The 25532-nt window shown below is 34.4% G+C and overlaps 3 protein-coding genes across 4 annotated transcripts in view; 2 read left to right on the top strand and 1 right to left on the bottom strand.

The window, feature by feature from the left end:
* LOC109041147 (vitellogenin) overlaps positions 1-25532 on the top strand; it is a 393940-nt gene that overhangs the window by 121716 nt on the left and 246692 nt on the right. The gene's annotated exons all lie outside the window — the stretch shown is intronic.
* LOC109041258 (VPS35 endosomal protein-sorting factor-like) lies at positions 260-18613 on the bottom strand. 2 transcript variants are annotated; one of them, XM_019057529.2, is made up of 20 exons: positions 18423-18613; positions 17528-17615; positions 16447-16608; positions 15729-15876; positions 14618-14811; positions 13386-13516; positions 12217-12393; positions 11463-11634; positions 10700-10869; positions 9668-9789; positions 8728-8903; positions 8175-8318; positions 7463-7629; positions 6876-7038; positions 6259-6463; positions 5521-5660; positions 4609-4771; positions 3801-3934; positions 2653-2790; positions 260-2225 (listed from the first exon to the last, which is right to left on the bottom strand). In XM_019057529.2, exons 1-20 carry the CDS (start codon positions 18455-18457, stop codon positions 2112-2114), a joined length of 2943 nt encoding a protein of 980 aa, XP_018913074.2. In that variant the 5' UTR covers positions 18458-18613; the 3' UTR covers positions 260-2111. The 2 variants fall into 2 exon arrangements, with proteins under 2 accessions (XP_018913074.2, XP_018913075.2); XM_019057530.2 differs by having other exon boundaries at positions 9668-9768.
* Positions 18678-23032, top strand: wbl (endoplasmic reticulum protein 29-like protein wbl). Its single transcript, XM_019057532.2, has 3 exons — positions 18678-18911; positions 19325-19500; positions 19998-23032. The coding sequence occupies exons 1-3, from the start codon at positions 18807-18809 to the stop codon at positions 20467-20469; spliced, it is 753 nt and encodes a 250-aa protein (XP_018913077.1). The 5' UTR covers positions 18678-18806; the 3' UTR covers positions 20470-23032.

The following is a 25532-nucleotide window of genomic DNA, read 5'->3' as shown; positions in this document are numbered from 1 at the left end:
GGCGCCAGCATCCACCTTATGTTTAAATTATTCATACTGTGTTTTTAATAGTTTTAAAGATATCTCAGTGAAAAGGTACTATGTAAGTATTTAAACTTTCAATTTAATAGTGGGTACAAAAATATTAGAGTACCTAAACCTAGAGTACCTAATATTAGAGTATGTTCTCTAAGTAAATGCTGATCATCTAGCTAAATGCAGCATTTACAAAACTTCAAACTCAGTTTTAATCTATAGCATCACTATTTTGAAGCCAAAGTTTAATTTTTTTTTTGCAGAAAATTGTTAATTGGAGAGGGTTCTACTCGCCACAATAACCACATCCTTGATCATTTGTCAACTTCTTGACGAGACATCTTTAATGCTGCAGATGCAGAATAATTGCAGAATCATTATTTATTATAAAATAGCACAATTTTGTTCAATAATGTCAGGGTAATGAATGATTGAAAAAAAAAGAAAGAAAAAAAGATAAATAAAAAATAAAAATATGATCAAATCCGTGAAAAGAGACCTTCTTTTTCGGAGAAACATTTTCATCAAGTTTTTCCAAATTTATAAAGGAAGATTTGGAAATTTTAGCAAAAATTCAACGCAGAGAGTTTAAATATTGAAAGACATATGAGTCCTGAAGTTCCAAGACAATTAGAAAAAAGTTGAGGAAAACTTTCTCCCAGAAAATAAGGCCCTCTTTCACAGATCCTGTCACAAAACACACATCAGTCTAATACATATCAGTCACACACGACAGAGCATGTTTAAAATTTCAACCTGTAAAATCAAGATGCCTAAATTGGATTCTTAAAAATACCGTAGCAGGGTGTCTAGCAAAATTGGCGTCTTCTTCCTGATTTGCCCCCATTGCTAGACTGTCAGTGTTAATCTTGGAGGAAACAAGATGGCTCCTTTGATTTCATTAGAAACCTGCTCTCGGACTTGGAAAATATTTTTGAATCAAAGTGAAATTTGATGACAAGAAATTTTAAAAAAATATTAGGGAGTTTATTTCTGCTTTCACTAAAGCACAGCTCACACATTTTGACTTCTTTATAAGCAGGGGATTTTATTGATATAAAAGTTGACTATTCCATAGTATTTGACAGTTCACACAGGCATTCATACCAACATTTTGGGGCATTTTAAGCTTTGGAAAGGATTGAAAGATCATCAAGTTTTTCCCCGAAAGTCTTCAAAAACTGGTCTTCTGGTTGAATTGCAATTATCCTGCCTGTAAAGAATTTTCATTGGCCAACTTAAGGGAATTAATCAATTTAACTTTAACCAACATGAATGAATTGAAAGGAAAAGTGTCAAAGGACATAATAGGTTGAAATAGAAAACTACCTCTGCAGTAAATAACAAAAGGAAGTTAAAGTTGGAACTTGTCTCATCAATTTTCCTCCTTTCAAAGTGCACCAAAAATCTAAAAAAGCAGAGCTTATTTGATAGATAACTTCAAACCTGAGCAAAGAATTTTTTGTTACTAGCAACATTTCTAGATACAGCAATTCAAAATTTTACAGCTTTCGGACAATGTTGTAAAATGGTAACCTCCATTGATGGTCTGGTCATTTCTTTTAGGAGGCTAAGATGAGGAGGTTTCTTTTTGAAATACTTCAAAATCATTTGGGAATTAACTTCTGAGAGATTCTGGCTTGGTATAATAAACTTCATGATTAAATGGAAAGACTCACAACAAGTTGCCTCCAATTGAATGCAGAACTTAAACAGACTGCAAACTTAACAGAACTATTTTTTCTCCTTAATTCTTGCCTTTCTGACATTTTGTATAGACTAAGTCATCAAGGTGGAACTTTACCACGGTAGTGCAGAGAAGCGCCAACCTGTGGTGTTTCATTGACCTTTGTCGTGTTTTTTTTTCATGTTTCCAGCACAACTGGGCAATTTGCAGTGATATGGAAAAATATCTGTTGTAACATTTTAAAACTTTATGGATTATTTTTCTTTTCTACACTATTTGATGTTTGGCGCAGTTTGAGGACGAGATAGAACGATAAGAAAAGTTCAAAATAAACACCTTTAAGAGTGTAAAATGAAAAGGCACATAAAAAAATAATTTGATTATTTTTGACAAAAAAGTATAACCTCCATCAGCTCTTGATTGCCTCTTTTAATTTGACTGACAACAAATGGTAGACATTTTCTGACGAGATTTCTGGCAGCTTTCGAGTTTTCCACTTCAGATAGTCTTGAATTCTACTGATCTAGAAACAAAGATAAAAACGTAGAGATTTACATAAAAAAAAGTTAACGATATTCTTGGTAAAAAGTAGGAACATTATGATTATAGAAAAAAAAACCCTTGTATGGAAAACTTTAGTTAATTTTTAAACGAAGTTCCTATTGAAATTTTTGGACTGATTTTTTAACCACTATTTGATAGATTTATCATCCATCAAGGTACGATTTCTTCATATCAACATATCAACAGACGCTTACAAATGTTTCTAAACTTTGAGACAGAAAGTGAAAAGGGGTGAGCATAGGGAATAGTTGAATTCTATTCTAAAATTTGAGAAAAATCAAATTCCAGTAAGTCAAGAGGAGAATTCTACAAAATGAGACAAGTCGAATATTTCAGTATTCATTGATTTGTTTATGTTCTTTTATGACAGAAAATAAACCACTTACAGCATATGTATTTGGCGAAGCAGCCGACCTGGTTTTTTTGATGAGGCCTATCAAATTCACACAAAGGGTGAGAACTGATTCATCCCTCAAGTCTGCTCGAACCACCATCCTGTGAAGTAATGCAGCTGCCAACTCATGCTAAAAAGTAAACAATAAAATAAAATTATACCCATACACACTGGTAAGTCTGTACATCTATTGCTTTGTATTGCTTCATACGAGAACTTCAATGCAATCTACTTCCTTCTGTATTAAAAAGAAAATCATAATATGATTTCTTTTTGCTTTTTGAAATACAAACTAATCTTCCTTGTTTTTCACCTGTTCTTTGAATAAATTGTAGCACATTATATTGACCGGAAATTTGATTATGCTAAACGTTTAAAGTGATTTAGGTATCAAAAAGGAGTGCAGAAGCCTTTAAATTTAGTTGCTATGCCTCTCTTATCTATGGTATGCAGATTATTTAAACCATTACTATCATTAATTATTTATACATAGTGATCCAAGAGTCCCACAGTAGTAGAACCAGTCACCACCCCTGTAACTTTTGGACAAACTGAGAGAGAGACTTGAAATTTTGTGAGTGCTCCTGGGTCAGGAGATATGTCTTTCAGGATCCCTCTGAATTTTAGATGGACCTCTCTGAAAAAGGGCAAAATCTCTGAGGTTTAAAAAGGTAGTGTGGGATTTTTGGATCACCCTGTGTACATTCATAATTAAATTAGGTAAAACCAGGCATTAAAACTAACCTTCACGTTAAGCAAATAACTACATAGAGATTAGTTACATGCACATTTCTGTTCTCTACTCTTAATACAAGATACCTTTAATTTTGTCCAAAAAAGTTACGACACAGAAAAATTCTTCCATCGTAAAATACTGAAGTTAGTTTTGTGTTCGATTTGTTTGAGTGGACCCTAATTTTTTGTGAGCAGGAAGTGTGAATTACTGTGGAAAAAAACCGATATTTTATGAAGTTTCAATGCAGCAATTGTATTCTACTCAAAATTTTGATTGGAAAAAATATACCTCCTGTGTTGCTTAATTTTGTACCCTGTTTTGTGGTATATTGAACTATGTATATTAAACTATTGATGGTATATAAAAAATTAGGGTAAATTGTAGGAGGAATCAAAGATACTTACTTGAAGTCTGAGTTTATCAGGCTGTGCAAATGCTTTCAACACAGCTAAAATTTCCTCTAGAATGACCGAGCAAATCCAATTAACCTCTTTGATAAACTTGGAGTGAGACCCATAATATACGTCATTTGAATCAACTAAAAAAGAAGTAATGACAACATTCACTAGATGGTTCAGCCGTAATACAGCTTACAATTTTATAGCGGAATTGTCGTGATCAGAAGTTCCAAAAACCATATCGATGTAATTCTCAATAAGAAGCCTGTTTCTTGAAAATTCAGCTATTCTGGCAGCCGTTTTGCTACAGGACCTATTTATCAATTTTGGTTGTGTGCTCTCAAAATGTTACATTTTATGATCAGAGGAATCAATAAATTTTTAAACTCCAACCTATGACTTGGAATGAAGAGTTGATGTTCACACACTCAGCATTTGATGATGACCTTCCTAGCTTCATTTCTTATCGAAAGGGTAAACCACTGTTTCATCTACTAAAATATATGAAAAATGAGGTTGAAGCAGCATAGAAAAAAAAACAGTGTCCAAGAACATGGATACCTACATAATAGTAATCTCTCTATTAGAGCTTAAGTATACCTAGTGTAATATTCAAAAACTAAAAGTATTTTTTTCACAGCATTTGGAGATTGTAATCGAGTGATCATTAGTCCATTGATAAATGAAGGTTAACTTTTGTAAACGAGCTGAGAGACACTTGGAAACAGGTCAATAAAAGGCTACATATAGATAACCACTGATTTACAGAATTCTAAATTTCTAAAATATAAAGTGAATGATTTACAAAGCTTACCGTTTTTAACGTGATAAGGATAAGATACTTGAACACATGTTGACAACATATCTAATGCATACAGGTACAAATACGATCGAGATAGCTCATTTTCCCATGGATACTTTCTCAACGTTTTGATCAATTCCCGAGTTAAGAATAAGACCTCTTGTTCAGCGTTATCCTGGGCAAGAGAAATAAGTAAAACCACTTTAAATAAGTCAAAATGAATTCATGGAAACAACAAAAAGCTTAATAAGGTGAGACATTTTTTTGATACTTTAGAGAGACAAAGTTGAAGACTTTTCTAGCTGAATATGGCTGCTATTTTGTTTGTATACAATTACTGTTGTTGACCATGCAGCTTATTCACATCTATAGGGTTTTGGATCAAGAATTCATATGTCACATGATATACATAAGATTTCAAAAAGCACAGTTTACGTTTTTTTTTTTTTTTTTTTTTTAAATTTTTTTTTTGTCCAGTGATATAACAAATTCTAACAAACAATGGTGTAGGAAAAGGTTCCCTACGATAAATACTGATAAAATGGAGCATATTGGGAATAATAATTGGACTCCGTACTCTCCTCAGTACAGTAGATCTACAATCATATGTTGATGGACAAAAGTTGAAGCCAAATATTTCCATTACCTACTATGTTTTAGAATTTCCACTCCTATTTCATATTTTTTTGGAGAGAAATAAGCCAACTTTATACCTGGAAGTTCATGCAGAATTTTCAGATGACAGATATGAAATTGAGATAATTTTCAAGAAATTATGTAGACTAGTTACATAGTATGCTAAACGATCTAAAATACTTATGCTGGCTGACACATGGTTTTGTATTAATCCAATTTACAGTGTTTAAATGAGAAGAAAATGGAAATGAAGGTAGAATGTGAAAGAAAAATAGAATTGATACTCACAGGAACTACAAGAAGAGTAGATAGGAAATCACAAAAATAAGAGATTAAAAATGGCTCTGAACTTTTGGAAACGTTGTCAATTATAAACGAGGTTGGAAATTTTGGCACGAGAGATAAGGCAGCTTTCAGGCAGGCATCAGCTAAAACGGTAAAAAAATGAACAAGATTACTAAAAAAATTTTAAGATTTGGTTGAACTGGTAGAGAGAAAAAAAACCAAAAAATATTTGAAACATCTAGGTATCACAGGAGCTAATCATTAACAGATGGAAAAATAATGGACCTCTAGACAAGGTATGAATTAAAACACTAGGTAACATACTTTCTCTTCAAAATTTCACAAGGAATACAAAGCACACATCAGGAGTCCGAAAAGCAAGGAGTTTCCCAAATGTATTGGTCAAATAGCAAAAATACAAATGATATCATGTGTATAATCTAACTTCCATTTGATCCGTGTTAATGAAACTTATTAATATGTATCTTGTTCAGGAGTTGATCTCAAAACTTCCCATTGGGTGAATCACTTTCTACATAGAGTTTCAGAGAGAAGAGATGTGACGTTTTTTCCATTTCCAGATATTTTCCGGTGACTCAGTTGACAAAAATCAACTAATTGATCAGCATAAACCAATTTAAATAAAATTAACTCATTACCATTGTACGAGTTTTATTCATTAAAGACACAAATCCAAAAAGTAATGGTAAATTATAATGCTTCGGCTGGATGGGTACTAACCTTGACCAAGACATTGATTCAGTAGGGCTACTTGACCAGTTAGCAGGTACAATTTGAGTTGGGTCAGAACTCCAAAGGCCTCGAGAGATATTGAGGGAATAGTGATGAAGCAGTACGCTATACACGCTTTCACAAAAGATGCTGTTCTAGAGGAATGATTGCCTTTCATAATGAGATGAGTTTCACATGCTAAACGGATTACACACTGAAATCAGAGGTAGAAAGTTAAAGGGATTCAACATCGAAAGCTCAAAAAGCTAATTCAGCTTTTAAAATTAATGCTTTAATTTTAGGGAAGAATTACTTACATTACATATTTAGCTATTAATTGCAGGGAAGAGAGAGAGTACTGAGGTTTAATTTATACAAAACTGGCTTACATTCTGTTAAGTAGTTTTTTTTTTAAATATATAATTCAGTCCCATTTGGGATTTTGATTTGGTTGTACGGGCATGAAAGGGTCAAATCATTACTTTTTCTAAAGGCTTAACTTCTAATTAACTTCAAATTTTTTTAAAAGCTTTAATAATGAATCAAATCTAGAGCAGCCTTGTCATTTAAATTTACCTAGAATTTTTGAAAAATATGGCTGTGAAAAATAAATCTACGAGTATTACCTGGACTAAAGATGTTTGAACTAGGTCTAAATTTGTAAATGCTGCTCTGGCGTTGACGTAGAAACTAAGTTGTTCCTCAAACTTTTTGCCCATGTCCACCCTTTGGATGAAACATGATAATAAGTTACTAATCTGTCTTTTTTCATCTTCTATTGATAAAGCACTGAAAAAATGAAAACGAGAGAGAAAAAATAAATAAATGAATCATGAAAAAAAAAATACCAGAAAACAGATAAGCATGTATGAGCTATTTTAAAGCACCGTTCGACTTTCTCAAGTACTCAACTGGCACAGTTTGAGATACAACTAAAATACCACACTTAGTAACTACTGGTTACTTCAAAGCTTTGGTATAAGACCAAAAAAGTTGATGCATGGAAATTTCAATTTTAAATAATAATCATGCTTAGGAAGTTATAGGAAGCATAATATCAAATAAACCAAAATTTAACCGGCGTCAAATTTCTCGATATTGCGCGTGCAGTCTCTCATTGGGAGTAGAGCAGGAAATCTCGATCATTAATATTGCCACAATTTTTGAACACAAGTAAAAAGGAGTTAAAAAAAGGAATTTAAAGTGTACTTACTTGACAGAATCATGAAGAACTCTGCATATAAACATAAAAGAATTGATAACGACTAAGTCATTGAGAATTAAATTTTTCCTATGAGAGAATTCCACTAGAATCATTTTGCAAAGAGATACTTTAGTGCTATCTGACTTGAACAGATCTAGATAAGGTATTAAGTTGTTCTGAAAAATATCAGAGAAGAAGGAAGTTAAACAGTGCATACAAAAAAATAATTGACATAGACAAGATAATTGAGTTACTTTTAGTTCATACTGAGGGATATGCTATTGCCCTGCGCAAGGCCAAAACAATTTTAATTAATTACGATGAAGTCTTCATTTACATGATGCACATTTTGAAGATGGAAATGTCACATTCCTCCTGGAAGTTTTTGGAACTTATTTTTCCAAGTGTCCAAAAGCTGAAATCATTTCTGAAATACGTTCCTGGAGTCTTTACATAGATTATACAGTCACACTAAGGGAAACTGAAACAGCCATTGACGATGAGATATCTTTAAGACTTGAGATAGTTGCATATTTCTTACACAAGAGTTGATTAAAGGTTCTGAGCGTTACTAACTTAATTGTTGAAATAAAATCTGCGATCAAAACAGACTATCAAGCTTCATATATTCGGAACTTTCTGTTAATTACTTTACATGAATGTCATACTAAATATACAGTATACATACATAGATTTTAGTTAAAGGAAATAGAATTATTACCATAGAAAAGAGAGAATAAAAATCCGAGGCGTGCGTTAAAATTATCTTCAAAATCGATTGTAGATAGTCGTAATTTTCTTTGCACTCTTTTTTACCCATTAGATGGTCTACCACATCACCAAGGAAACTGTTGATTTCTTCACTCTACATGAAAAAAAAAAAGGAAAAAATCTAGATTAGAGAAGAGGCTTAAAAGACCAATTTAAAAATAAAAGAATAAGTAATAAATGTTATTAAAATATGGTAGAAATCACTGCAAAAAAATAATTCAGACAAAACTATTTGAATAATATTTTGTTGTACTGGGTCACAATAAATCAAGAGATCAAAGAGATTGAAAATTCACATTTTTCTGAGAAAAACTTTTAAGAAGAGGTAGAGATAAATACGGATTTTATTTATGTGTAAAAAAAGTATACCTCCTTTGTCCTGCAGAAGAAGGACTTTTAGAAAAAGCAGTAATATTTCGAAAAAATCTTGACCATAAAAAGTGAGAGTGAAAAATATTAATAGCTAGATAGTTTTTAAATAAATTAAAGAATAGTATATTTACCGCAAAATGTTTTGAAATGAACTCAGCCCAGACTTCAGCAACACACAGATAATTCTGGGAGTCTTTGATCTGCGCCACTTTCAACCAAACATCACTCAATATCTCAGCACTGTTTTCCGGCTCACATTGATTTAAGCAAACCCCAAATTGTTTCAGCAATAGATACTGGGGGAATCCTGGATAAGGAATAATACAATTTTTACAATTAATGCAGACATACATTTCATACACCAGTCTTGATGAGACATTATTTGATCAAACTTTCCATCGTAGAAAAACAAGGTCGAATATAGATCATATGACTCACCCAAAAATGGATGAAAAATTGAAAATTTTATTTCATTTTAACCTTCTTTACTAGACTAACATGACTGGATTTAATTTCATGAAATTTTGGAGAGACAATTGAAATCAATGATTATTTTCCTTCAATTCTTTATTCAATCATAAAGAGAAAATGTGAATGAGGCGCAAAAGGAGGAATGACAATACAGTGCTATTAAATTAGAAATTTAGACAGAGAGTCCTAAAATTCCTGCTCTTCTAGATAATCTGCATTATCTAATATTAATTTGTTTCTTAATACCTTTGTAAATTTAATTGAATTCAATTCATGTAGATCAATACAAGGCATATAGTTCTTGTAGCAGTTATAATACTTTTAAATACAATTTCTTTTAATAAAGAGAAAAACAAATAAAATAAAGAAAAACCAAACAAATGTTGATAAAGAATTTAAAGCAAGCTAATAAAACCGAAGTATTATACTTGCATTCTTCTCAATTCTTATCCAACAAATAGTCTCGGATTTTATCCTGTCAGCAAATTTCAAAGAGAGATCAAGACACAAAAGCATCATGAGGTGGAAATAGGATGCTATCTAACTTGTTAGAACTTTCTTTTTTCTAAACTGATAGTTCAAGATAGAAACAAAACAAACCTTCATCACTGCAAGCAGATATTAACTCAAAAAATTGCAGTGCATGTTTTGCAATGTAGGAGGATCGGAATGTTGCTAACATAGCATTAATTAGAAGACCACTGTAAACAAAACATAAAGAACTATAGATAATGAAAAAAGTATGTTCTCAGTTAAATAAAACTGCATTAAAATAGATGCCAGGGAGAAATAACGAGCAAAACCTACTGCGTTTCATTTGAAATGAGAGGTTAAGTATATGTAAGGAAACTTTAAAGTGGGATAACATCTTGCAACACAGGAATGTTTGGTACAACTGAGTAATGAATTTTGAAGTAAATTGAGAATATCTTTTTTTCTCTTGTAATTGAATGAAAATAATTTAGTTAGAGAACCACTTGAAGACCTGATCCAAAACACATAGGTTTGTTAAATATAATTACTTTTCAGAAAACAATCATCTGATTAGATAACTGCAGGCTTATTTGACGAAACCAAGATACCATGGCCCTCATTGCAAATACTTCACACCCCATATTTCACCATCCTATCAATAACTGAAAAAAATGAAATGTTCTATTTTCATTTTAGTTTCTTTATATTCACTTTGGGACTTGAGAAAGGCTGGGGTGCAGAAAGTTCCAAGTCTTCCCCAGGATCAATAAACCCTCTCTCATTTTTGACAAAAAAGCTTGATCGCTTCCCTTGAAAATAAAAAAATATGTAATATAAAACCCGACTTTTCCAGCGCAAAAACGTTGTCTTCCGCACAGGATATCACGTTTTCTCCTGTTCTTGCGGGAGTTCCTAAATTTCATACGAATGGTGCACAACTGAGCTGGTTGCGTTGTCAAGATGTTTTAACACCCAAGGAGTTTTAGATGCCAGAATATCTCTTTTTTGTAATTCATATCTTTTGGAGAGGATAAATTTTAGACAAATAATTAGATTGAGCTTCCTCCATGAACTCATAAGTTTTTAGGTCATGAAATACTGAACTGTTTATGTCTTGAGTGGGTTTAAAGAAAAGATTAAAGAGTTAAGTGGACCTACTTGTTGATTTTGACTTTGCACTGAGCTAAGACTTCGTCCAAAATTTTATCAGAGGCATTGAACACATAGCCCTGGAACATCCAGTCAACTGCAGGAGGAAATAGCATCAAATATTCTGGGACAGGAACCCGTTGATGAGCTAAGTCCAAACGAACAATTTTGTTGAATAGCTAAAACATTTTAAACACAGTTTGATGAACCACAGTGCTTCAAGAGACAAACAAACAATTGTTTGAAGACTGATCAAGGATGAAAAAAAATGATAATAGTAATTAAAAGGCTACCAGAAGTATACAGGATTTGGACAGCTATGATATGAAGCGATTGATGAGAAAGAAATTTTTGCTAGTTCTGGGCTTAAGGCTTCAGATTACCAGATTGGGCGGTGAAATGTGTATATTTTAAGTGGGTTTAAAAGGGGGAAAATGCTGATTCTTCGGCTTTATCTGTCAACAATGACGGGGTTTAATTGAAAACTGGAAAGACTGAGCTCAATGTTTCAGCATTTCTACAGAATTTGGGTTTTTTGTTTTCAATTCATGATCCTTGTTTGGGATGGACAAATTAAAATTCTTAAATTATTAAATTAAATAAAATTATACTTTTTTAACAATTTTTGAGAGTCCTAAAGATTGACCGAGAAAATTTAAACCTAGACTGAAAGATGTTAATTTTGAATAAGTCTTGCAGAAATTAAGAAAAAAAAAAAAAAACTACTTGTTAGAAGAATGGGAGAAAAGTGATCACATGAATAAATTCATACCTGATTGTAAGATGCGATGAAGTCGCAGATATTTTCTTTTAAGAAATTTTGACTGGCACAATTTAAAGATGATGCTACGCGGCATAGATAACATCTAGTGTAGGCAGCAACTAGGGGATCGCCAATTCCTCGCACCATTCTACAGAGACGCAACAGTGCAGGGCCTTGCTCGCTAAAAACATAACATTTGGTCACCTGTGATTTTATTGTTTGACAACAAAATATACATTCTAAACTTGATTGACAGCAAATGAAATATTAGACTAAGGCTTCTAGGGGTTCTTAGGATGATATATTCACTGGCCCCCTCGCATACTCTCAAGAGGAATGGATTGACTGGTCTTCGCAAGATTGCCAGGGATCTTGATGGGAAAACTCGTGCAATATGGTGAGTGTGGGAGTTTTGAGTCAGGGTCTGAGCCTATCTGTTTGTTGTTGAGCACCAAGCATGCTGTGCACCTCGTACCTATCACATAGGCAAGGTAACAGTGATAGTAGTCATCGTGAATGCATTTCTCGCTGCATATGAGAGAATTTAGTATGAAAGTCTTCGTATTAAAATTGTCAGTGATACAGAGAGGGGTGTGGAAAATCCATCTGAAAAAACTGTTATCTACAGACTTAAATACACATCATTCACAACAAGGTCGTAAGACAATGAATAGTTAGGAATACACTTTTGAACAGCAGGAAAGACCTTTTCACTAGAGGACATTCTGAAGAATGTTCCAGTAAGGGAGCACATAGCACTTACTTTTGCTTGATGAAACTGTATGACTTTAATAGGGCAGCTTCAACGTAAAGGCGAGGTACGAGTTCTCGTATGGAGGCTATTTTGTAAAACCAATTGCGACATGTTTCTTTAGCAGACTCTGGTACCATGTCTGGTGTGAACTTTGGGGGTAAAGGCTTTCCAAAGTCTCTGCCTGGCCTGAAAAATTTCAAACGTACTGTGTGTTAAACATTGTACTTACACTTGATCATCGATGAGAAAAATGGTCTAATTGCAAAAACTGATCAAAATATTTCGATATTATTCAATAGATGATGTATGAAATCTTTGAGCATCAAAATATACGGTTTTAAAATTTTTATTTCATACTTGCTTCTTTTTTTTTCATCTTTTTATTCCCGGTGATTACATTTTACTTGGAAGAAGTCCATCAAGGGCTAATTTAAGCTACCCTTGGTATCTGAATCTGACACCTCAAATATTAGCAAATTAAAAGTGGATAATTAATGTTTGGATAGTATTCTTCTAGTATTCTAGTTATGGATATATAAGCCTGGGTCTGCAACAACGCGGTTCTATAGTACTTGTTTTTTGCAATGAGAGATTTTCAATTTCTGGCTCATTGTCAAACTGAAGTGATGTTTTGTTGTAAAAATGTTTACTTAACATGTTCAGCTTGGTCTCATTTTACACCGTTGATGTACTCAGGAAAAAGGCTCATAAAAAAGGCTCGACATACACCAATAAATGAGAAGCACTGGAGCTCCAAAAAGTTGAGTTAAAAATTGATTAGAAAAATCAAGGATACAAGCTTCAAACATTTTTTTATTTCTTCTTTTAAACATTGTCAAAAATTAGAAGTACATATTGATACCTTTTTAAAAAAAAAATTGCAAGAGAATTGTATGTTCCGACGAATTGTTTCGATGATATTGAGATTCAGGTTGCTCATGTTTCATTTTCTTGACCAATAGCTTTGAGTAACTTTTTTTTATGAATTTCCACTTGTTTTGAAAAAATCAAACGAAATTGTAGGAAACATAATGCTTAGTTTCCTTAAGGAAAATGAAACATCATCGGAGATTTGTGAAAATCGAGATAGAGTCTTGCATTTTTTGTGAACAGTCATCAATATGACTCTTGTGTTAACAAATCATGCTAACGCAGTGGGTGGAAAGTAACATACTTACACAATACATTTTGATTTTGAGTGTAATCTTTCATACACAAGCTCTCCAAATGTGTCTAAAATATCGGATATTAGCACAAATTTACTTGGATAGAATTGTATTACTGATGTATCCACAAGAAGTTTCAGGCACTGAAATCAAAGAAGAAACATCAAAGGACTGTACGAATTTAGGTTTTAAAGTGAGGAACAAAATGAAGCATAGGAAAAACATTGAAAAATTATTTCTTAGTGCAAGGTCTCACACTTCTCTGGACTACTACCTATCATCAAGATATTAGTCCTATTATTTTAGAGTGCAAAGTACAAAACCATATATGTACCTTTATTGCAGTGTCTCAAAATTTTCACTCCAATTTTATTTTATTTTGAAGAGAAATAAGGCAACGTCATACCTTGAAAATTATACAGAATATTCTGCTCTGACAGAGAAGAAAAATCAAGGAAGTTTCAAGGAATTACATTGACTAGATTGTTAAGGAAAAATAATGTATGACAGGAAGTCTGCAATGTTGCCAAAATATGCAGATTTGCACTTTGGTCATCGATGTGATGCATAATTTGAAGTGTACATGCTGGATACTCCTTCACATCACGGTTGTTAAATATATCTGCCAGAGATGGAGATAATATGTTTTAACAGGGAAACATAGAAAAATAAAAATTTCCTCATCGAGGGACATTACAGGGTGAACCAAGTCTCGCACTGCCCCTAAAACACTGCCACTGCCCGATGGTTCTTGACCCTATTTAGGGTGATCAAATTTAGGGGGCTCCCAAAAATTGTTTTCTTTAAAACTGGAAGCAGTCACAAAATTTAAGTCCCTTTTTCATTTTTTTCAAAAGTTACAGAGATGATGTCTCGTGCTGGTAGTGTGTGACTCTCGGATCACTTTGTATAAGAAACTTTCTTTGGAATCACAAATTTGACTTTCTAGGAGAGAACTTTTTTGTGGTGAATCTGAAGTAAAAAGTTTTGTGAAATGATTTAAGCTTAAATGTGACACTGTTGCACCATTTAAGAAAAGACAAACCTGAAAATCAACTTTTAAAGTGGAACTGAACCGTGAAATCATTGCACAAGTCTGTCTTTGAAGCTCTAGAACACAGATAAGGCAGTATTTCTCCTCAAGCAGCTCTCATTATTGAGCGAGACTCAAAGACACCCCATTCATAATCTTCTACAATGACAAAGAGCACTAGTTACAGTCTGAGGAAAAGGAATAGGTTTACCTGTATTATGATTTTTAAGGCTGTTACTTTTTGGTCTTGCTGCCATGCAGTTAGCAGATCTTCATGCATGAGTTCAATGCGAGCCATGTACTCTTTTTGCGTTAGGTCTGCTTCTCTGTATTCAGAGTCCTCTTCAAAATCGTCCAGTTGCTCTAGCCTGTTCTTGATCTGCGAGGTTGGTGTCTTGACTGTCACTTTAATGCCAAAAAACAGATTAACTTTAATGATGTCTACTTGATGATCAGGTAGAGATGAATATGTGCAGTGAATTATAATGTACGATTTCTGTCACAGGCGTCTAAAACAACTTATATTTTGAAATTTCCCTTACAGAGGAGAGATAATCAAAAGCAACACCAAGAATTTTGACACACAGTTGACATAAAAATTCCGACTATTTAAAAATACTGACAAAATCACTTTTTCAAACACATTAGTTTTTGAAAATTTGGAAGTTTACATCAGTTGCGGGCATTTGACAAAATGCCTGCAACTGGGCAAACAGGCAACAGGCAAACAGGCAACTAGGCAAACAGGCAAATAATTTCACTCAGAGGTAAATTCTGATTCTTTTCCTGATTTCGGACAAAATAATTACTTTTATATGCAGATAAGCTAAATTACTCTTAAAAATGTGCAGCATTTTATGGTTGTTGTGATGATTTCTAGTCTTTCAATAAATATTTATCTCAAAGGATGCAGCATTTTTGAGGAAAGGGTTTTCACAACTTAGACAGTAAAACATGTATTTAAAACATTTTAAAAAGGAGAATACCTATTATATTATGGTACTTAAATGATCGCTGACAATAGAACAATCAGTGAAAAGATTTCTGTCTACTTAAAAGTTCTGTGACACATCCAGCCCTGATTTAGAAAAAAGTAAAAGTTGCACTTGTGAAGCAACTGCATAAACTGTTCATTTGGTGATGCTGATTACATATTTTTGCATTCTAAAAATGTTTTCTAAATTGTTCGATTTGAATTCAAACCGAGCACTGAGAGAAACGAGTGAGTTGCAAACCTAAGGAGTCATTTGAATAATAATTTACACTGAGAAACTCCTCAGTACGGGATTTAGATTGTTTTAATTTTTAAGATAGTCTCTTACCCTTTTCTCCACCGAGCAGAAATGTCACCATCGTTAATTTTTCTGATGTTGTGAATCTCCTCAGAATTTCTCGTCGCCGCACAGACCATGGTTCCATTCCTTCCACCTCTCCTGGTTCATTGCTGTCTTCATCTAATTCATCAACGCACTGTAACAAATACACTCTTAATCCTCATTCTCGTAAAGTATGATAAAAAAGGCATACAGACAGAATTACATTGAAAGTGTTTGCCCAGTATTCCTAAAAATGTTTCAGGGCTGCTGTATGAGGGTGCTCCATCATGCTGTATGTGAGTCTTGGGGTGCGATTTAACTCTGCTACGCAACAGTTGGCAAGAGAGCAGAATTAACCTGATCTTGCGAATTTAGGATGATGGCTAATGAGGCAAAATCTTGGATCATGAGGCAACTTTAGAAATTCTGGCTTTTTTGCTCAATACCTTCAAAAATTGGGGTCAACTCGAAATTTAAAGATGTAATCGAGCATTTTACCCTAAAATTAGACTTTTGGCTTTGAGACAAAAACGCTGGATTGCAGCATAGGTCAGCATAATGGAACTTTCTGACACCCTTGACTTACTGCCAAGGTCACAAGCCTTGCTTATTCCTTATAATTTGCGCAGAGAAACACGGCATATCCTTTGCTTGATTTGTATTTAATTTTCAGACAGTGAATGTTATAAGGAATTATTTGTATGAATAAATACTGAATGCTTACTTCATCAGCTGCTATTTTCGAGAGAGGGTCATAGGTTAATTTTGCAAAAGAACTAAGAGGGTCTGAACCATCCAATGACACGCCAAGTGGTTCGACAATTGTAGTAGAGTCAGAGACATTATTTGTGACTTTTGCAGATGGCGTATGAGATAACTTGCGTTCCTGGAAATAAAATTGCATGATTATTAATGATGATGGAGGAAAGAAGTCTGAGGAAACATGTTTGAAAGAATAATTAGGAAAAGGCATGGGAGTTTTGACAAAATATGCGTGGCATCCACTCTTACCTGGATTCCCTTGTTTATTGCGATCCTAAAAAAAAATTATTGAGCAATATAGTATGTACCCCTAATAATTACAAAAACACAAGATATTTTGCCATTCTTAAGATTACAGGTTCTAAATTTCTCCTGTAGCTTTCCCAATGAAATGATGGTCCATTTTAGACTTCTAAAGTTTTGGAAGCACTTTTCCTGGCAATATTAAGATGTTTTGTGCATTTCATTCAAATTTCATACTGTGAAAATAACTGCTTAAAAGCTAATCTCTCTGCTCTGAACTGATTTGTTCTGCACACTATTCATGATAAAAAATTTCCAAGTTTACCTGTACCTAGCTAATTCATTAGTAATTACATTTTATGTTAGATTTATGTTCCTTTACTTAGTGTTCATTTTCTGTTTTTGTTGTGAAGAATGATATTAATTTAACCTCTCATTAGAAAGTTACATCAGGTCTTTTACAAATATTTGAAAGAGAGAAGTGTCCTCCTTCAACCTTGTAGAGCCGATTTCAGATTAGAAACTTTTCCTCTTCCGCTTTATGTGCAGGATATGGAATGCAAAGTCTATTTCCTATCCTGCGCTTACAGTGAAAAAGGAAAAGTAATCTGAAACAGGCTCCACCCTGCTTTTACAGTAGCTACTTTGAAAATTTTTTCAGTAAAAAGAGATGATTGACCACCTACAATCCCACAGCTCTCTATAGGAGAAATTAGACTCATTACTAAACATTGAAACCAGTGCTTGGGTGGGAATAAAAAAAAATGACAGCGACTGAGACAGGAGCAAAAAATACGCACAATAATGGCAGATTTCAATGGGTGATCAGAGGTGGTCTGGGAGGGCAAAGAGTGCTTATCCTTGTAGACATCATGGATGCGGCAAACCCTGAAATCATTTAATTAGATTACTAACGTGATTATACAAAAGAAACTTGCTTGAAATCTTGAGGGGTGATGGAGTCGGGAAAAACGAGACCTGTCAAAGGTGAAAATTCAAAATTTTCAATGTTTCAAAAAGAGTGGCATGAGTTAAAATTATTTGTTTCTTTTTTTTACGTTAGTTGCTTCCTAATATCTTCCTCGGGAGAATTGGATTAAACGTAACCGAAGGCTAAATTTCTGGAATTCTCCCGTGTTCTGAGCATAAAAATATGCAGGATTGACCCTTCCTTTGCTTGAGCAAATATCGATGAAAAACTGACTCACTACTTCATGATTGAGTTCTTCCTACTTGACAGTCTATTATACCCACTTTTGAGTTTCAAATAATTGTGTTCCTGCCTCAAGGAATATTTAATGAAAAGCCAATGACTATATTATCATGAAATTTGTCACAAATGAAGTCCCGACCCTTGATCAAAGCTTACTGTCACGTTGTTGTGAAAATTCTTCCGATTTAGTGTGCGGCAATCTGAAGTCTTAATAGAACGGCATACCAAACATCCAAACAATCTGAAAAATGTTTCTGGTGAGTTTTTAATTGCCGATTAAGTGTATAGATCAACCTTTGAGGCTTTGTCGAAAAAACGCCTGTGACTGTTGGATATATTTCTTTGCATATTGTACCGATGAGCCAAATGTTCTGCACAGATATTCATTTTAAATTTTAGTGAGTATCCAAAAAATTAACATGAATGCTAACGGAAAAACATATCAAAACGGATTGATCCAATTAATGGGTGTTGGGTCTTACCACTTGTAGGAGGGTCCACTCTGTTTTGAGGACATTCTTGACTTCCCAGAGCCACGATCATGAAATTCCTATAAATTTACAACACATACATAATCATAGAGTGAGAAGGCAGAGAACTGGAAAATTAGAAACACTAAAAACTTATAAAATAGTGTGAAACCGAATGATTATCTAACACATCCATGCATGGGTTCCCAAATTTTTGAGGTTAGATTGTTTACAGTAAACAAACCGGTGACATCTGCCAGTCGACGAATCACAAAACTTTGCGTGGTGATAACATTTTGTGATAAGTGGAAAATGAGAATTTGACGTGTCGCGAAAGTGCCCGGCTCATTTCCTTTTTAGCGTTGATCAGGTTCTTAGGTTTCCATAAAACTGAAAATGAAGTCTTCAGCAGTGTTTTTATTGGTTTTATCATTAGTTCTACTTCTTGGAGATGCCTATGGCAAAGGCATCACACAATTGGACACCCTTACTTTTGATAAGGTGAGCCATCTCTCAAAATTGATTCTTTTACAATCTTACCCCAAGTATGTGTGCTTTCATTTATCTTGCAAGAAGTCTGTTGAATATTAAATTTGTTACAAAAATATTGGGACAGTAAGACAAACTTTCTACGACTTCAATTGTTGGTCAATATAGGGAAGTGTCACTTCGGCAGGAGAAGTGCATACCTACTTACCCAAGTGATCTCCTCCTTCGACTGATTTTTGAAAATGTCTCAGGCCAGACAATATCTATAATTCACATCACTGACTCAATTCCTTCTATGCAAGAACTTCTCTCAAGGGACAACCTGACTAAAATGAAGCAAGAGAAGGTATAGGTATTTTCTGTTGTCTATCTTCCCGTTGGATTCTTTTGCAATTTATCTATCTGTATCGTTGATTTATTTTCAGCTTTTATCCAAGTTCAAAGTAACGATTGTGAAGTTCAATGCCGCTTATCCGTATGGACACAAACAAGAAGTGTACACGAAGTTTGCAGAATCTACTTACACCGTTAATGATTTGCTGGTGGCAGAAGTAGCTGTGAAGGATTATGGTGACAAAGAAAATGAGGAACTCATCAAGAGGTTTGTATTTTCATTCATATTGATGGTCATTAACTGCTGTTTTAAGGCAACATTTTTGTAATGATTGATGCGTGGTTAGCTTCAGCCAGCAAGTAATGTCTTCCCTTGTCGATAAAGAATGATGAATGCAGCTGAGGGCTCAAGCAACCCTAATTCTTCTATAAAATTAAGGATTGAAAATGACCATGTAAGCTTGAATTATTTACTAAAGTAATTTTTTTCAATTTTCTGCTGTATAAATAATGTTCTTAAGTAATTTATATTTATCATGAGTCAAAAAATTGTAACAATCATGTAGATGGTCAATAAATATTATTATTTATGTAGCATTCCTTTTTCCTTACTATTGCCAAGCTTTACTTCTTATGATCCGTTAAAAGACAGTTCTTCTTTTAGAGCTCCTATTTTTAGTCAATATTTTTCACGAATGTTATTTTTAACCCGAAGTTCACTCAATACTTGATTTTTTCCATAATTTGTCGTTTTATTGTTGTCAGGTTTAACATCAAAACTGAAGATTTTCCTGTGGTCAAGTTGTTCATTGATGGCACTCCAGAACCGTACACATTCGTTGCCAAGGAGGACTCTGAGTTCACGTATCAAGCTCTATACGATTTCATTAAGAGTAAAAAGACAGGTTTGTACCTTGGCTGTGCTGGCTGCCTAGAAAAGTTTGACAAACTGGTAGAGGAATTCATGCTTTCATCAGATGCCAAAGAGCGCAAAAAGAAACTGCGCGTAGCCGAAGATCTCTGGGATAAGATCTCAAGTTTAACCGAAGCAAAGTCCGCTGAAATATATGTTAAAAGCATGCGCAAAGTCATTGAAAAGGGAGAAGATTTTGTGCCAAAAGAGGTTGAGAGAGTCGAGAAATTGTTGAAAGCTAAAATGACTAAAGAAAAACAGGATGAGCTACAAAAAAGAATCAACATTTTACAGTCATTCAAAGTTGTTCATGATGAACTGTAAGGTTGATAGGTGAAAACTGATTTATTACACTGACACATCTGGCAAAATGTACCTAATAGCTGCAGCTAATATTTAAGTGGTCTCTTGGATGTTCCAGAGTGATTTCCACTTGCACTTAGAATTTATTTTACCTGTGATACTGTCCTGAAATCTGATTCTGTTCCCAAAATCAGATTTAGGACTTTGATAACATTGTTTTATCAAGTTTTCGTAAGTCTTCTCTTTTTTGTATTGCAAATACTTTCCTTCAAGTATTTACGTTGGGTTCTAACTTTCCTATGTAAGTGTTATCTTCTCAAGGATTATCTTCAGTCTAATTAGTGTGATTTTGTTCATTTTTCTTTAAATATAAAATTACCATTAATTTTTAATTATCTTAATTGATGATTCTCAATTTTGGTTGGCTCAGTTTTGTCCAAGGACAAACTGTGCATCACCCAGATGATACATGAGCTGCCCATTTCATTCATGAACGTTCTAACTTTTTATCAATTTTAAGAGAAAGTGATCTTTAAGTAAGAAATGTTTTTAAATAAATGTATGCATTTTTTTAAAATCAGATTCAGCAATTAGACAATGGCTAGATCACAAAATCTAGATCATTTGATGATTGAGTAAGTATTGCTGTAGAGTCTCATAACAATGTTATGTGATCAATAAGTGCAATCAAAATAAGTTTATAAACTTATTTTTACAGAACATATCAAAGAAAATTTAAGTAATTAAGAAGTGTAAAATAGTTTGAAAGCTCTCCTGCAATTTCCGATTGCATGCTTATGAAGGAGAGCCAGCAATATGTTTAACATTTTACAGTAGCTCTTGTTAGTTTTCAGACATTAGGCTAAACTTCTAATCATTTAATTACAGGTATTTCTAATATTGCGTACTCCTCTTTCATTTTGTAAAAGTTTCTAGAACCCAAAGGTATCATATTCAAAGCTTGCAAGGGCAAGTTTTGGCTTTGATATACTCAATCCTGAGATTTTCCTTTCTCTCAACTCCAGCAAATGGCTCAAAATTAAATTGGTAATATTCATCAAATATTTGAGTACAGCTCCGAAGTGACATTCTCAACCGTCTATCAAATCAATTTTTCTATGAAAATGAGCAAAAAGTTACCTGAAAACTATTCATTAGACTCCTCTATTATTTTATTTTATTTTAACAGTTAAACTGTGTCTCCCATAGCTCGTAAGATGAACAAACTTCTCGTAATTTGCTATAGTTATGGACTCTCTCTTTGAAATTTAAAATTCAATTAAGTAAGGAGTTGCTCGTTTTCTTCTCTCAAGGTTGTTTTATCAGATCCAGTATTCATTTTTTCATATGTACTATATATCCCACCATTCCGATGAATATTCCAGGTTCTAAATTTTAGAAGAGAGTAGAAGTATTAAGTATTTTCCTTTCAATAAACGTGCCTCCCTGCAACAATTTTAAGATACTCCCATCATGGACATAGCTATAAAGGAGGAAGGCTTGGTCCCTTAGAATTTGATTGAGCATCATTCGGGTCCCTCTCGCATATTTTGACTTGAAATGCAACCCTCAATTTTGTTGCTATGCAATGCAAAATTAGATGGAAAGAAAAAAACAATGTAATCAAATACTTAAAGAAATTCACCAAATGTTTATGAAAGTTTGTATTTACGTACAAAATGCGCATCTGAAATGCAGTCAATTTGTCAACAGTTTCTTGTGGAGGCCCCCTGCACCCCCATTTGTACTGTGGGAGGAGGTATTCTTTATCTTTCATGACCACCCTGGGCTATGTCCATGACTCACACTGTTTAACCAAAAAAATCATCCTCAAGTTAGTTAGTACTTACTTAAGTGTTATACTTAAAATCATGTATTATGTATACAGTGCAATAATGCAGTAAATTACCTAGCTCGATTTATCAAAAAAAAAAATACTATTTGTAAGAACAAAAATCTGAATCTTGTCAAGGGCCTGTCCTGTCACACAAATTGGCGCAAGGTATATAAATGGTCAATGTTTTAATCCTTCTGCACTGAATATGACTGTAAGTATATATTTGTGGGGCACCACTAGACTGTCTATCTTAAAGTGAAACTTTCTTTTTAAAAGTTTTTTCTTCTAAGCCCACCAAACTGTGCAGTTGAATGATCTCATCAGAGAAATTTTTAAATTGATCCTCAGTATCTACCTTCACTCACTAAAAAATCAAAATGTTTTAATTTCTCTGAACTTCCTTTGCAACTGATAAGAAATGTGTCAATTCCAGCGAAGTCAAATCTCTATTCGATTGGCTTTCTTTTCTTGCTGGTCTCTCTAAGTTCTTCCTATACGCACAATTTTTCCAAGCACTTTGTGATGAATCTATGTATAAGTACTAAGCCAAATTCATTTTTTCAAGAGCCATGCTTATTGCTACATTTTCACTGTTGCCTGTTTAAATTTGGCAAGACTGGGACCTTTTGACTATAGATTTAAGGAAAGGGCAAGCGATTTTATGTAACTATGGAAGGTTGTTAAATGGTGTTGTTTTGTGTGTTTATGTCTTTATATTTTAAATAAAATTTTTGTGCACTGATTTAATCCAGTGTTACAATTATTCTCACCTGTCTATAACTAGCTACCCAATGAAGAACGCAATTAATGGAAAAGTAATATTTAAAGAAAAACTGTTTTTAACTTAAACGCTTGTCAAACATCTATATTCCTGTGGGATGAATAGTGGGAAAATGACATGACTATTAAGAGAGCATTTTTCTATTCAATATGTAAGCATTCCTTGAAGTTATGTACGCATGACCTTCCCCATTAAAATCTAGTAACTTCGTTACTGAAAAATCTTATTTCCCAGTAGAGCCTGACTAGAAAGAGATCATAGAATGAACAGATTGATGGTGCGAAAGTCGGTACAAGAATGCATACATATCTTGATTGATGCATTTCATCCTCTATTACCCTGGTGAAAATTGGCGATAGGAGCTGCGTTTCAAAATACCATAGGAGTTCTTATAGCCGACTAAAGAAGGCTATAGAAAATCATCGGGATTTACGAAGCTATAAAAAAGTATACAGTCGGGCTTTAGTTTCTATCGCCGGGCTTTACACTTTATCGCCATCAGGGCGGACTGGCCCTAAATTAAGTATGGGGCGGGCCCCTAGGGGGGTCTGGGGGGCCCCCAGTAGAAGGGGGGTCCGGGGGCCCTCCCCCGGAAAATTTTGAAAATTAGGCCCTTTTAGAATGAATTTTACGCTATTTTAGACCCTATTCTTTAATATTATTTTTGAAACATTATCCAAAAAGAGACCAGAAATGCAAAACTTAGTATATTTTCTTAAACTGGATGAAAAAATGAGAATCCGTTGTATACTTGGAATTCAACTTTTATTTTCCTCTTCCAACGAAAAATTGTGCCAAAGCTAAATTAGTATACAGAAGATACATAGAATCAAGTAGAATAGTAATAGTGACAGTCTAAAAAGAACACATTCTGAAAAACACAGTTCGGATTTTTTTGTTCGTTTGTTTTTTTTAAATGTACTTTTTAGCCGCCAAAATTGACAACTGTCTTAATTTTTTTTGAACGTTTTATTGGATCCTTTCTTCGCTCTGCTCATAGAAAAATCAGTGCCGTTTACTAGTTAAATGACGCGTAATGAATGAATAAATCGATGGTTAAATTCTGAAAACACGTAACTCGGAATCCGCATCATGAACCCTGAGACTCGTAAGGATGCTCATGTTTTGCGTGTATCCTTATGAGTCTCAGGGTTCATGAGTTAATGATGCGGATTCCGAGATACGTGTTTTCAGAATTTAGCCATCGAAATAAAAATAAGAATGAAAATAAAAATACAAACAAAAAATTGACAAAAATCTGACACTTTGAAAATTATTGTGTTAATTAAACTGGAAATAGAAACACAGTTTTACGAAAAAGTCTTGACGCTCGGATTGTTCACTTTCCCATTGGTTTTTCACACTTTACCGGTCTTGTAATATCGAGCCATACACTAATGACAACTGTGTGGCGCCGGCGGCATTCGCGATCCAGACAAGCCTCGAGCCTTGTGAGTGAGTGAAGTAGCCCTATGGTATTTGAAGGAATCGACTCGCACGCGCGTCTTAAATGTGTCAAAAGAGGCCTTATGTCGCGGGAATTTTTGAATTAGAAAAAAGTCATTGGGGCTGCCCATACAATACGTAACGTATTAAGGGGGGAGGAGGGGGGGTCAAGCCCAACGTTACGTAACTCTTTTTTGCCGTAAGACCTTTTTTTTCCTTGTTAATTTAAAAAACTGACCAAAATAGGGGGGAGGGGCGAGGCTTGTGTTACGTATTTATTTATTTTTTTTGAGGGGGGGGGATGGTTCGAGCTTGCGTTACGATGCGTTACGGAGGGGGGATGGGGGTAAAAAAATCGGAAAAACTGCGTTACGTATTATATGGACAGCCCCCATTATGGATTTCGCTAAAGGGGGGAAAAATCGCCGAAGGCCCCTACGAAATCCCTTGAGGAAGGTAGGAAAGGTTCCCTACTAGGGGCCTCCAAAGTTCAAAATTGCATAGAAATGCGCCCTCGAGGCCTCTCTGAATCAGTACCAAAGGGCCCCCGGCAAAAAGGACCCTTTTGTCGAATCGGCGATAAAGAGCCCGGTGCCTTGAAGGTCCTTAGAGGCGGTATAAAACCGCATCAAGGCCTCTTCAAATCGGCAATAAATGGTCCCTTGGAAACGGCAAAAAAGGACTCCTTCGAATCAGATAAAGGGGCTCTTTTAAGGTCCTTAGAAGCGGCAAAAAAAGGCTCCATCGAGTCTTCTTCGAATCGGCAATAAATGAGTCCTTCAGGGCTCTTCCGAAATGACAAAAAAGGACCCCTTTGGACTTATTCGAATCAGAAAAAAGGGCTCTCAAAATGCAACGCCCTTAGATACCTCCGCGGAGCCTGCTAACACCAAGCGGAGCGGCGACGCACTGGCGCCTACAAACCTAACAGGGATACTTCACGCATTACGCGTTAAGTATAGTATCACATAGTATCACTGTTAGGTTTGTAGGCGCCAATGCGCGTTTCGCGCTCTCTGC

The sequence above is a fragment of the Bemisia tabaci genome, chromosome 1, assembly GCF_918797505.1.
Source record: "Bemisia tabaci chromosome 1, PGI_BMITA_v3".
NCBI classification, from domain to species: Eukaryota; Metazoa; Arthropoda; class Insecta; order Hemiptera; family Aleyrodidae; genus Bemisia; species Bemisia tabaci.
Note: the sequence above shows the minus strand (reverse complement) of the source record. Positions and strands in the feature narration are given on the sequence as shown.